General features: G+C 31.9%; 1 protein-coding gene across 4 annotated transcripts in view; it reads right to left on the bottom strand.

Annotated features, from left to right (window-relative positions):
- The window catches only part of LOC101901163 (glycine receptor subunit alpha-2), a 165,424-nt gene that overhangs the window by 65,522 nt on the left and 86,078 nt on the right, over positions 1-13,824 (bottom strand). For 3 of the 4 annotated variants that reach the window (XM_059126145.1, XM_059126144.1, XM_059126146.1), the window contains 3 exons: positions 8,733-8,809; positions 4,702-4,801; positions 1,110-1,264 (listed from right to left, as the gene is read on the bottom strand). In XM_059126145.1, coding sequence (XP_058982128.1) covers positions 1,110-1,264; positions 4,702-4,801; positions 8,733-8,809 — 332 coding nt within the window. Of the gene's footprint in view, positions 1-1,109; positions 1,265-4,701; positions 4,802-8,732; positions 8,810-13,824 lie in introns of those variants that run through there. The other variant, XM_059126147.1, reaches the window with a different exon arrangement.

Below are 13,824 nucleotides of genomic sequence, written 5' to 3'. Positions count from 1 at the left end.
TATCTCATGATAGACGAAATTAAAAAAAATGCCTAGGCAATTGCAACCAACTTCGCTGTGTTCTAACATAGTGTTTACACATAATTTGACATATAATGTATGAATCATGCATGATAGAAGAAGAAGAAGACGCATCGACACAGCTGCTAGGACAATGAACCAATTTTGGAATGGACATTTTTGAATGAAAAAATATTTAAATTTGTAAAAATTGTTAAGAAACACGTATTATAATAACCTCCGAATGATGTCGTATAAGAAAACATATACAAATCTTCTTATATTTGAAAAACATTTAAAATTTCTTGTTATATCAATGTTCCCAAGCGTTGATGCATCTACCCGTATTATTCTGCCATGGAATCATGGTAAAAGAATACAGGTAGATGCTTCAACGCTTGGGAATTGTCATTTTTTAAATGTTTCTTCAAAACTAAGAAGATTTGTATTGTTTTCCTATGCGACGCCATGGAGGTTGCCATGATATGCATTTTTTAATAATTTTTACAAATTTGAATAATTTTTCATTCAAAATTTTCATTTTGAAATTGGTTTGACAGTTCATGGTCTCAGCAGCTGTGTCGATGCGACTACCTGTATTCTTCTACTATGGTATGAATATATTCCTAAAATATATCATGATAGATATCACAAAAAGTAAGACTCGGCAATTGCAACCAACTTCGTTAGGTTATAACATAGTGTTTACACATAACAATTGTGCTAGGAAACAGTGGGAAACTTTCCTGTCATAATTTAATTTAATGTTCAAGTGGCTTGTTCTCTTTCCTTATAACCGTGTTTCGATTGCATTTGAACATAAATTTAATTATAGTTTTTTACAAGGTTTGTTTCGAATATATTGTATTATTTTAAGTTATCTAATTGAATATTAAAGCTTACAAGATTGCACATATTCATATTACAGCATATTAGTTAAATAAAAAGCCCAAATATCAAAATACATAACATTTAACCAATTAAACGGTTTTCAAATATGCCATAACAGTTTCGACTACAAAATAAAACAAACACTAAAGTACATAAAAAACGAAAAACGCGCATGAATATACAAAAATTTCTCCATTTTGAAATCCCCACAAACTTACCTGCTATTTTTGAATTGAGAAAATATGGATCCGGTTGCCAGAGATTATCGAAAAATTCCGGTAATAGGGTGACATAATCATCTCCTTCCTCAAAAATATCATCGGATATTTCTAGTCTTGATTCTAGCCATCGTTGGTGTATAAACATATCTACTCTAAATAATAATAACCACAAAAAAACAACAGACAGAAATATTTAGAAATAATTTATAAAAGATTGAGGTTAAACAAATGTAAATAGTGTGTTGAGAAAACGTTTTGACAAGGAGTTTTGGGGGATTTTGTTTACAATTTTTTTTATTGAAATCTAATCATCACAAGGTAAAAGATCAAGATGAGTTCTTAGCTTGGAAGTTGCTCTTCTTTTTTATTTAAAATTAGTTGTCATAACACTTTCTTGACAAACTGTATGAATCTAATTTATGTTAAAGAACGAATATGTACTAAGTTATTAATGGCCTCATTAAGCCATGTACATAAATAAATAAAGTTACACCTTAAACATTCCATGGAGTCATTAGTTTGTATTAATTAAACCAAAATGTTGTTCTCATTGTATTTTGAGAATAATAAATATAATTTCTTAGACAATTAAAGGGACATGCCATGGTAGAAGAATATTGGTAGTCGCATCGACACAGCTGCTGGGACAATGAACTGTCAAACCAATTTTGAATGAAAATTCATTCAAATTCGTTAAAACTGTTGTAAAATGCATATCATAACAAACTCTGATTGACGTCGCATAACGAAAACTTATAAAAATCTACTTATTTTTAAACAAATATTTTGAAAAATGTTCCCGAGCGATGATGATGCATCTACTTGTATTCCTCTACCATGGGTCATGGCAAAATTAAGAAGGTAAAGTCTTTTCAAATAAGCATATCCATCTTTGCATTTTCTGTAATTTACCTTGTCAAATTTTTTGTATAGAAAAAAGATTCCATGTGGATATATAATGGATTGACAAGTAAAATGTTGACAATAAAATTTTGAAAAAAAAAAAAAAAAATGTGAACATGTGATTGTGAACATATGACTTTACCTTCTTCATTCTACCATTATACCGGTAAACCGGAAAAATAATGTAAGAATTAAGAAACTCCTTAGTCAGATAGATTTTTACGGCTGATGGAACAAGAAGATACATTACCAGCTTGGCATCAAGTCATGGCATAACAATGTAAAATTATAATGGAAAGCGGCGGCAGAATTCGAGTGCGGCTCTGACATTAATCGTCATTCATCAACGATTGGGAACATTGTTATATATCATTTTTTAAATGTTTCTTTAAAAATAAGTATTTGTGTATATGCTTTCCTATACGACGCGAATCGGAGGTTATTAAATTATGCGTTTTACAACAATTTTTACAAATCTGAATCATTTTTCATTCAAAATGTTCAATTCAAAAAATGGTTTGACAGTTCATTGTTGCAGCAGCTGTGTCCGTGACTACCTGTATTCTTCTACCCTGTAACATATGGTATACATCATGGACACATGGACAATGAATTCTCAAACCAATTTTCAAATTGAAAATTCTGAATGAAAAAATATTCAAATTGGTAAAAATGGTTAAAAAATGCATATCATAACAACCTCCGATTGACGTCGTATAGGAAAACATACACAAAATCTACTTTTTTTTTTGAAGAAACATTTAAATTTTTTGACATATCAATGTTCCCTAGTTTTGATGAATCTACTTGAATTATTCTACCATGGAATACATAGAACGCCTATTTGACTGGCCAAATCCCCATCTCAAATTATGGGCTGAAATTAAACTATGTCAACCTAGAACTCCAATTTTCAAATTGAACATTTTGAATGAAAAAATATTGAAATCTGTAAAAATGGTTAAAAAATGCATATCATAACAACCTCCGATTGACGTCGTATAGGAAAACATACACAAATCTATTTTTTTTTTTGAAGAAACATTTAAATTTTTTGACATATCAATGTTCCCTAGCTTTGATGAATATACCAGAATTCTTCTACCATGTAATACATAGAACGCCTATTTGGCTGGCTTACAGTGTTGCCCATATTCGACGGACCCATCTGTCAACGCCATAACTTTTGACAGAGATGTCACATCGCTTAATGACATACCGCGTTTGAAGTGTCAGTCCAAGCAGATTTTTACCATTAACCAATACACGCCACGCGAGCGCTCTGAAATTTACATTTAACAGAAGAAGTCAATTGTGAAAACTCAACGTGCTTATAAAACATTAAAAAATGTGAGAAGTGCGCCTTCTAAGAACACCATTAAGCGTTTATACGAAAAAATTTCGACTGGTAAGGCTCTTTCTAATCCGAAGAGGCCATATAAAAGTCGACCAAGGCGATCGGCCGACAATATCGCTGCCGTACGAGCCAGTGTTGAGAGGTCCCCAAGAACATCCCAAAAACGCCGTTCTCAGCAGTTGGGCATGGCTCGGTCCACTTTACAACGGATTTTTCGCATTGATTTGCATTTGTTCCCGTACAAAATTCAATTGGCGCAAAGAATGTTGCCTGCGGACAAGCCTCGTCGATTGGAATGGGCCCAAAGGTCCGTCGAATGTGGGCAACCCTGTATTTGTAAAATAAACTTAGTGTTACCCACCTCAAATTATGGGCTGAAATTGAACTAAGTCAACCTTGAACTCCTTTCTTATTTTACGACGAAGCCTTTGTTCTTTTACGACGAAGCCAATCTTAATGAATCTTCAAATTTATTTTCATGCGTAAATAAAAATTTATTTTTTTATTATTTTTCGAGTGCAAAGTGTAAACACCTTTGCGGAAAGTATAAACACCATGGCAGAAGAATACGGATAGATGCACTAACGCTTGGGAACATTGATATATCAAAAATCTTAAAATGCTTTTTTTTTGTTTTAAATATAAGTAGATTTTGATATGTTTTTTACTATGACAGTCGGGGGTTACATTTTTTTTACAAATTTGAGTAGTTTTTAACTCAAAAATGACAATTCTAAAATTGGTTTGACAGTTCATTGTCCCAGCAGCTGTGTCGATGCGTCTACCCATATTCTTATACCATGCGCAGTACTAATGCTGTACCCAGGTATTATCAGACGAAATGGGTTTTACATATGTGCTGTCGCTTTTACTATTCATCTGTTTTTTCGTGTGTATGTCAAAATTGACATTTTGCATATGGCATAAATTTTTTGCTATCACACATTTGAATGTGTTTTTTTCATTTTCTTTGTTCTTTTTGTTTGGTATTTTATAACAAATATAGTACTTTATTCATGAATTTTTACTATAAAATGTAATTTTCACACAGCAAACCACACTTGTTGAAATTACATTTTCCAATGAAAATATCTCTCGCTGTTACTTTACTCAAGTATTTCACACAATATGTGCAAGTTATACGTTGGAAAATTTGACATACATATGTGTAAAAAAAACATTTCGTCTCATAGTACCTTTATGATCTTGCACAAGTATTATTTGGATCACTTTTCATTAAGTACAGGTGGATCTCCATGGAACGCTTTTAATGCAGCTTCTTAAATACTAGTTTCATGTACATTTCAAATTTAATTATTTTCAACCTACCGAAAGTCCATATCCTCTACATTAATTGAGTTTATATCTACAACAAAAATACTAAAATCTACTATAACTGGAGATCCTTTTTTCGAAGGCGGCCGTATTTCTGAAAAAATAGAAATAAAAATATTTACAACAATTATATTTGAAAAATAAATAATATGCAATAACAAAAACAACATTATTTTAGATAAAATAACAAAGACAAATACTCTATGGCATTTTTTTTTGTTTTGGAATGACACTGATGTCGCTGTTTTCATGCATGACGGAAATGAGTGTGTTGAATAAACATGACCCTGGCTAAATATTTGCCAATGCTTGTTGGTGTTTTTAGTTTTTTTTTTTTTTTTTATTTTTCGGTGTTTTCGGCTATTCGGCTTCTCAACTTTGCCACATGAAAATCAATAAAAGTTCTTCACATTGAAAAACAGTGAAGAATGAATGTTTCATCCAAACGTGGCATTGACTATTGCGGCAAGGACATTGCTGGGTGCTGGTGTTATTGTAGTTTGTCGTGTTTTTTAGTCCTTTAATGAAGTAGGTGTAAATTGTTGAATAACCTAACCGGTTAGTTCACATACACTCACACACATGTTAACCCGCGCGAAAAAAACCGTTATGGTTGGGGGAGGGGAGAAATATATTATTCTCTAAACGCTTCTTGCCCTGACGTCCTTTCGTGTTAATAGTCATTATCAGGAATCACAGTGGTCTCTTGATTTTTTATTTTTTTTATAGTTTTTGCGCTATTTCCGGTCTCAACGCCCTGGCGGTGTTTGGCAGAAAGAAAATGAAAAGCGATAATAACAAGATGTGTCAGACTCCTCTTTAATTTTGGCCCTTAAAGCCCAACGTTCTTCAATTTTAAAGGTGAGGGTACATAAAAAGCTTTATTGACTGCCTTAAGTCATCGGCTGGCTTCTTCGTAGAGAAACAAATTAGTTTCAGGTTGACTTAGTTCGATTTTAACTCTACGCTCCTTTATTCGTTTCTGAAGAAGCCAGCCAATCAAAAAACGGTTTGTGTATTCTAACCTTTAGGGCCCCGCATTTTTTCTCTTCTTTGCAGGTATCAAACTGTAAATTAGTTTAAAGAATGAGGTTAGAAGGCATGTCCTTTATGTTTTTTATGGACTTCTGACTCGTGCATTTATATAAAATTCTCCCTCAACAAACACTGACCTCCTCTTTGGTCAGACAACCGTGAAGTATGATCTTTTTGTCGTATCACAAATATTAACAAGTATTTCCAACGTTCAAACACAAACGAATATAAAACGACATTCAAGTTTATCAATTGTTCTTTTAATATTTTTTTTCAAAACAGAGGTTTTTAATTTAAAATTTAGAATCCAAACTTTGGGGCACCTCTTTATAATTAACCCCGGTCTAAAGCGATTTTTTCCTTTTATACCGGAGAAAATACTATAATTTTCACTATTTTCCACTGTTTTGGCCATTTTTCTCTTCATTATTGGACTTTGTTTTAATCGTACCTAAGAATCCCTATCACTAGCCCATATTTGAAATTTGTTATTAAAGTACGTTTACATACACATATTTATCCGGGTTAACTCTGATTATTAATCATCTGATAATTAACAATCTGATTATTAATTAATCAATCTCGACTCATGATAGAAGAATACAGGTAGATGCATCAACGTTTAGGAACATTGATATGTCAAATATTTTAAAATGTTTTTCCAAAAATGAATAGATTCTTATGTTTTCTTATACGACGACAATCAGAGGGTGTTATGATATACATTTGTCAGCAATTTTAACGAAATTGAATAAGTTTTCATTCAAAATTTTCAATTTCAAAATTGACTTGACAGTTCATTGCCCCAGTAGCCGATGCGGCTACCTGTGTTCTTCTACCATGATTTCGACTATAGAAAACATATATTCAATTTTTTGTGATTGGTCAATGATCTCCACTATAGAAAACATACAATTTATGGTAGAAGAATAGAGGTAGATGCATCAACGCTTGGGGAAAAAAGGAGATTTGTATAAGTTTTCCTATATGACGCTAACCAGAGAGTGCTATGATATGGATTTTTCAACTATTTTCACAAATTTGAATAATTTTTCATTCAGAATTTTCAATTCCAAAATCAGTTTGACAGTTCATTGTCTCAGCAGCTGGGCGATGCAACTACCTGTATTCTCCTACCATGGTAGTGAGTATTGGCAACACTTTTTTCCTTCACTTAAATTGACATGTATTTGTATCCTCTTAATTTTTCCATGGTCGGTCGTAGCAATAAATTTATACTAAAACACGATCGGCCAAAACATTCAACATAAAAAGAATCTTCTACGTTCTTTAACAATTCGTTTAAATTTTCAATCCAATTTTCGGAGATATTTCCAGGAATGGAAAAAATGCAGATGCCTTTCATTCTTGGAAAGGTGGTGGCATCGTAAACAAAAAAAAAAAAAAAAGAATTAATCATGGTACAATAAGGAGGTAGAACAGCTTCGTAAAACTATAGAAATACAGTCCTGAGGCTATGCCCGCTTCCTGTCAGAATTATTCAAAGTTATAGGCAACAAGTTGTTTTCATTTATTTGGTATTTTTTGTTCATTTCTAAAATGAGTCAAATAGCGCGAAAGACGAATGAAATGCCTAAGTGTTCAATCTTTCAATTCCATGGCAAATCTCATTGGCATCATTAATGCGTTCCCCGCAATTTAAGTTTCTTCCACATAATTGTTTTGAAAATGTTTTGTTTTTATTTTTCAAAACAACAAATACATATACAAAATTGGCAGATGTCGGGCACACTTAGAAAAAAATTTTAATCAGCTGGGAGCTCTACCTTACCTTTTTATTGTACCATGACTAAAACTCGAACGGCCAAAACATTCAACATAAAAAGAATCATAAATGTTCTTTTCTTAACAATTTTTTTTTTAATTTTCAATCCAATTTGCGGGAATATTTCCAGAAAAGGAAAAAATTCAGATGTCTTTCATTCTTGGATAGGTGGTGGCAAAGTGAGCAAAAAAAGTATTAACTGTTGTACCATGGTAGAAGAATTTATGTAGATGCATCGACATAGCTGCTGGGACAATGAACTGTCAAACCAATTTTGGGATTGAAAATGTGGAATGAAAAATTATTTAAATTTGTAAAAATTGTTTAAAAACGCTAATCATAATAACCTCCGAATGACGTCATATAAGAAAACATATAAAAATCTTTTTATATTTGAAAACATATTTAATTTTTTTTGACATATCAATGCTCCTGAGCGTTAATGTATCTACCTGTATTCTTCTGCCATGTGTTGTATGCCGACCCATTTAATGCATTTTTAAATTAATTGTTTCATATTTTTCTCAAAACTTTCTAAAAACAAAATAACTTTTTGAACGAGTTCGCTGACACATCTTGTTATTATAGTTTCCCCTTTTTTCATTATGGTTAAGTATTAGTTGATTGTTGGCTTGTATAATGGAGTAATTGGTGGTGGTGGTGGGCGTGCAGGTGTGTGAGGGTCCCTCTGTTGACGATTTCTTTTCCCTGCCGTATATAATCACTGCAAATGTGTAAGTCCTTGAACAAAGTGTCAAGTTCAAAACTCAAGCGATGAATAAAGGAAATTCCAACAGAGGACACATACAATGTATGTGCATATATTCTACGCATCTACACAATGTGATATTTTTTAATTAATTTGTCGAAGACTAGGATCTTTTTAACAGTCACTTCGGTTTTAGAACTAATTTATGTATTATTTTAATATTTTATTATAATAAATACGGTGGGTTTTAAATGATATTTCCATACGCAAGACAATTTAAAGTTAAAATCTATCGGATTTATTATATGTAAACAGGCTTTTATTGACTTTGTTCAATTATTCATCTCAGTGAAACGTTCCAATGGAACCAGTTCCTTAGTGAATTGCACAAGCCGTTCAAGAAATTTACTTATCACTGGGATCATATTACTAACTGTTTTGATCAAGAATTTTTAGAATTTAGAAGATGGACAATAAATGTTCACTTGTACTTACCCTTGACATAATTGGGAGGCAAAACAACTCTCGGCTTGGCGGTATAATTTACATGTGCTTCTGATGATTCGGTTAACCTGTAATAAAAAAGATTTTTTGAAAATTTTAACAAAACATTAATAGACACAGATTTTTTTAAAATACCCTTCGATAACTCAATGAAAAAACATGCTAAAAACCCCGAAATGTCAATATTTAAGGAGTTATGAGCGTTTTAAAATACCATATTTTTCCTCTTTTAATATCTCAATGAAAAAATAGGCTAAAACCCCCGAAATGTCAATATTTAAGGAGTTATGAGCGTTTTAAAATACCCTATTTTTCTTCCTTCGATATCTCATTGAAAAAACATGCTAAAAACCCCGAAATGTCAATATTTAATGAGTTATGAGCGTTCTAAAATACCCTATTTTTCCTCTTTTAATATCTCAATGAAAAAATAGGCTAAAAACCCCGAAATGTCAATATTTAAGGAGTTATGAGCGTTTTAAAATACCCTATTTTTCCTCCTTCGATATCTCAATAAAAAAATAGGCTAAAAACCCCGAAATGTCAATATTCAAGGAGTTATGAGCGTTTTAAAATACCATATTTTTCCTCCTTCGATATCTCAATGAAAAAATAGGCTATAAACCCCAAATGTCAATATTTAAGGAGTTATGAGCGTTTTAAAATACCCTATTTTTCCTCCTTCGATATCTCGATGAAAAAACATGCTAAAAACCCGGAAATGTCAATATTTAAGGAGTTATGAGCGTCTTAAAATACCCTATTTTTCCTCTTTTAATATCTCAATGAAAAAATAGGCTAAAAACCCCGAAATGTCAATATTTAAGGAGTTATGAGCGTTTTAAAATACCCTATTTTTCCTCCTTCGATATCTCAATGAAAAAATAGGCTAAAAACCCCGAAATGTCAATATTCAAGGAGTTATGAGCGTTTTAAAATACCCTATTTTTCCTCCTTCGATATCTCAATGAAAAAATAGGCTAAAAACCCCAAAATGTCAATATTTAAGGAGTTATGAGCGTTTTAAAATACCCTATTTTTCCTCCTTCGATATCTCGATGAAAAAACATGCTAAAAACCCCGAAATGTCAATATTTAAGGAGTTATGAGCGTTTTAAAATACCCTGTTTTTCCTCTTTCAATATTTAAGGAGTTATGAGCGTTTTAAAATAGGCTATTTTTCCTCTTTAAATATCTGCAATCAAAACGATGCTAAAAACCCCGAAATGTCAATATTTAAGGAGTTATGAGCGTTTTAAAATAGGCTATTTTTCCTCTTTAAATATCTGCAATCAAAACGATGCTAAAAACCCCGAAATGTCAATATTTAAGGAGTTATGAGCGTTTTAAAACAGGCTATAAAGAAACTGCAATCAAAACGATGCTAAAAACCCCGAAATGTCAATATTTAAGGAGTTATGAGCGTTTTAAAATAGGCTATTTTTCCTCTTTAAATATCTGCAATCAAAACGATGCTAAAAACCCCGAAATGTCAATATTTAAGGAGTTATGAGCGTTTTAAAACAGGCTATAAAGAAACTGCAATCAAAACGATGCTAAAAACCCCGAAATGTCAATATTTAAGGAGTTATGAGCGTTTTAAAATAGGCTATTTTTCCTCTTTAAATATCTGCAATCAAAACGATGCTAAAAACCCCGAAATGTCAATATTTAAGGAGTTATGAGCGTTTTAAAATAGGCTATTTTTCCTCTTTAAATATCTGCAATCAAAACGATGCTAAAAACCCCGAAATGTCAATATTTAAGGAGTTATGAGCGTTTTAAAACAGGCTATAAAGAAACTGCAATCAAAACGATGCTAAAAACCCCGAAATGTCAATATTTAAGGAGTTATGAGCGTTTTAAAATAGGCTATTTTTCCTCTTTAAATATCTGCAATCAAAACGATGCTAAAAACCCCGAAATGTCAATATTTAAGGAGTTATGAGCGTTTTAAAACAGGCTATAAAGAAACTGCAATCAAAACGATGCTAAAAACCCCGAAATGTCAATATTTAAGGAGTTATGAGCGTTTTAAAATAGGCTATTTTTCCTCTTTAAATATCTGCAATCAAAACGATGCTAAAAACCCCGAAATGTCAATATTTAAGGAGTTATGAGCGTTTTAAAACAGGCTATAAAGAAACTGCAATCAAAACGATGCTAAAAACCCCGAAATGTCAATATTTAAGGAGTTATGAGCGTTTTAAAATAGGCTATTTTTCCTCTTTAAATATCTGCAATCAAAACGATGCTAAAAACCCCGAAATGTCAATATTTAAGGAGTTATGAGCGTTTTAAAATAGGCTATTTTTCCTCTTTAAATATCTGCAATCAAAACGATGCTAAAAACCCCGAAATGTCAATATTTAAGGAGTTATGAGCGTTTTAAAACAGGCTATAAAGAAACTGCAATCAAAACGATGCTAAAAACCCCGAAATGTCAATATTTAAGGAGTTATGAGCGTTTTAAAATAGGCTATTTTTCCTCTTTAAATATCTGCAATCAAAACGATGCTAAAAACCCCGAAATGTCAATATTTAAGGAGTTATGAGCGTTTTAAAACAGGCTATAAAGAAACTACAATCAAAACGATGCTAAAAACCCCGAAATGTCAATATTTAAGGAGTTATGAGCGTTTTAAAACAGGCTATAAAGAAACTGCAATCAAAACGATGCTAAAAACCCCGAAATGTCAATATTTAAGGAGTTATGAGCGTTTTAAAATAGGCTATTTTTCCTCTTTAAATATCTGCAATCAAAACGATGCTAAAAACCCCGAAATGTCAATATTTAAGGAGTTATGAGCGTTTTAAAATAGGCTATTTTTCCTCTTTAAATATCTGCAATCAAAACGATGCTAAAAACCCCGAAATGTCAATATTTAAGGAGTTATGAGCGTTTTAAAACAGGCTATAAAGAAACTGCAATCAAAACGATGCTAAAAACCCCGAAATGTCAATATTTAAGGAGTTATGAGCGTTTTAAAATAGGCTATTTTTCCTCTTTAAATATCTGCAATCAAAACGATGCTAAAAACCCCGAAATGTCAATATTTAAGGAGTTATGAGCGTTTTAAAACAGGCTATAAAGAAACTGCAATCAAAACGATGCTAAAAACCCCGAAATGTCAATATTTAAGGAGTTATGAGCGTTTTAAAATAGGCTATTTTTCCTCTTTAAATATCTGCAATCAAAACGATGCTAAAAACCCCGAAATGTCAATATTTAAGGAGTTATGAGCGTTTTAAAACAGGCTATAAAGAAACTGCAATCAAAACGATGCTAAAAACCCCGAAATGTCAATATTTAAGGAGTTATGAGCGTTTTAAAATAGGCTATTTTTCCTCTTTAAATATCTGCAATCAAAACGATGCTAAAAACCCCGAAATGTCAATATTTAAGGAGTTATGAGCGTTTTAAAACAGGCTATAAAGAAACTGCAATCAAAACGATGCTAAAAACCCCGAAATGTCAATATTTAAGGAGTTATGAGCGTTTTAAAATAGGCTATTTTTCCTCTTTAAATATCTGCAATCAAAACGATGCTAAAAACCCCGAAATGTCAATATTTAAGGAGTTATGAGCGTTTTAAAACAGGCTATAAAGAAACTGCAATCAAAACGATGCTAAAAACCCCGAAATGTCAATATTTAAGGAGTTATGAGCGTTTTAAAATAGGCTATTTTTCCTCTTTAAATATCTGCAATCAAAACGATGCTAAAAACCCCGAAATGTCAATATTTAAGGAGTTATGAGCGTTTTAAAATAGGCTATTTTTCCTCTTTAAATATCTGCAATCAAAACGATGCTAAAAACCCCGAAATGTCAATATTTAAGGAGTTATGAGCGTTTTAAAACAGGCTATAAAGAAACTTCAATCAAAACGATGCTAAAAACCCCGAAATGTCAATATTTAAGGAGTTATGAGCGTTTTAAAACAGGCTATAAAGAAACTTCAATCAAAACGATGCTAAAAACCCCGAAATGTCAATATTTAAGGAGTTATGAGCGTTTTAAAACAGGCTATAAAGAAACTGCAATCAAAACGATGCTAAAAACCCCGAAATGTCAATATTTAAGGAGTTATGAGCGTTTTAAAATAGGCTATTTTTCCTCTTTAAATATCTGCAATCAAAACGATGCTAAAAACCCCGAAATGTCAATATTTAAGGAGTTATGAGCGTTTTAAAATAGGCTATTTTTCCTCTTTAAATATCTGCAATCAAAACGATGCTAAAAACCCCGAAATGTCAATATTTAAGGAGTTATGAGCGTTTTAAAACAGGCTATAAAGAAACTGCAATCAAAACGATGCTAAAAACCCCGAAATGTCAATATTTAAGGAGTTATGAGCGTTTTAAAATAGGCTATTTTTCCTCTTTAAATATCTGCAATCAAAACGATGCTAAAAACCCCGAAATGTCAATATTTAAGGAGTTATGAGCGTTTTAAAATAGGCTATTTTTCCTCTTTAAATATCTGCAATCAAAACGATGCTAAAAACCCCGAAATGTCAATATTTAAGGAGTTATGAGCGTTTTAAAATAGGCTATTTTTCCTCTTTAAATATCTGCAATCAAAACGATGCTAAAAACCCCGAAATGTCAATATTTAAGGAGTTATGAGCGTTTTAAAACAGGCTATAAAGAAACTGCAATCAAAACGATGCTAAAAACCCCGAAATGTCAATATTTAAGGAGTTATGAGCGTTTTAAAATAGGCTATTTTTCCTCTTTAAATATCTGCAATCAAAACGATGCTAAAAACCCCGAAATGTCAATATTTAAGGAGTTATGAGCGTTTTAAAATAGGCTATTTTTCCTCTTTAAATATCTGCAATCAAAACGATGCTAAAAACCCCGAAATGTCAATATTTAAGGAGTTATGAGCGTTTTAAAACAGGCTATAAAGAAACTGCAATCAAAACGATGCTAAAAACCCCGAAATGTCAATATTTAAGGAGTTATGAGCGTTTTAAAATAGGCTATTTTTCCTCTTTAAATATCTGCAATCAAAACGATGCTAAAAACCCCGAAATGTCAATATTTAAGGAGTTATGAGCGTTTTAAAATAGGCTAT

This window comes from Musca domestica, unplaced genomic scaffold (assembly GCF_030504385.1).
Source record: "Musca domestica strain aabys unplaced genomic scaffold, Musca_domestica.polishedcontigs.V.1.1 37, whole genome shotgun sequence".
Lineage (NCBI taxonomy): Eukaryota > Metazoa > Arthropoda > Insecta > Diptera > Muscidae > Musca > Musca domestica.
This window is presented reverse-complemented; position numbering and strand designations above follow the sequence as displayed.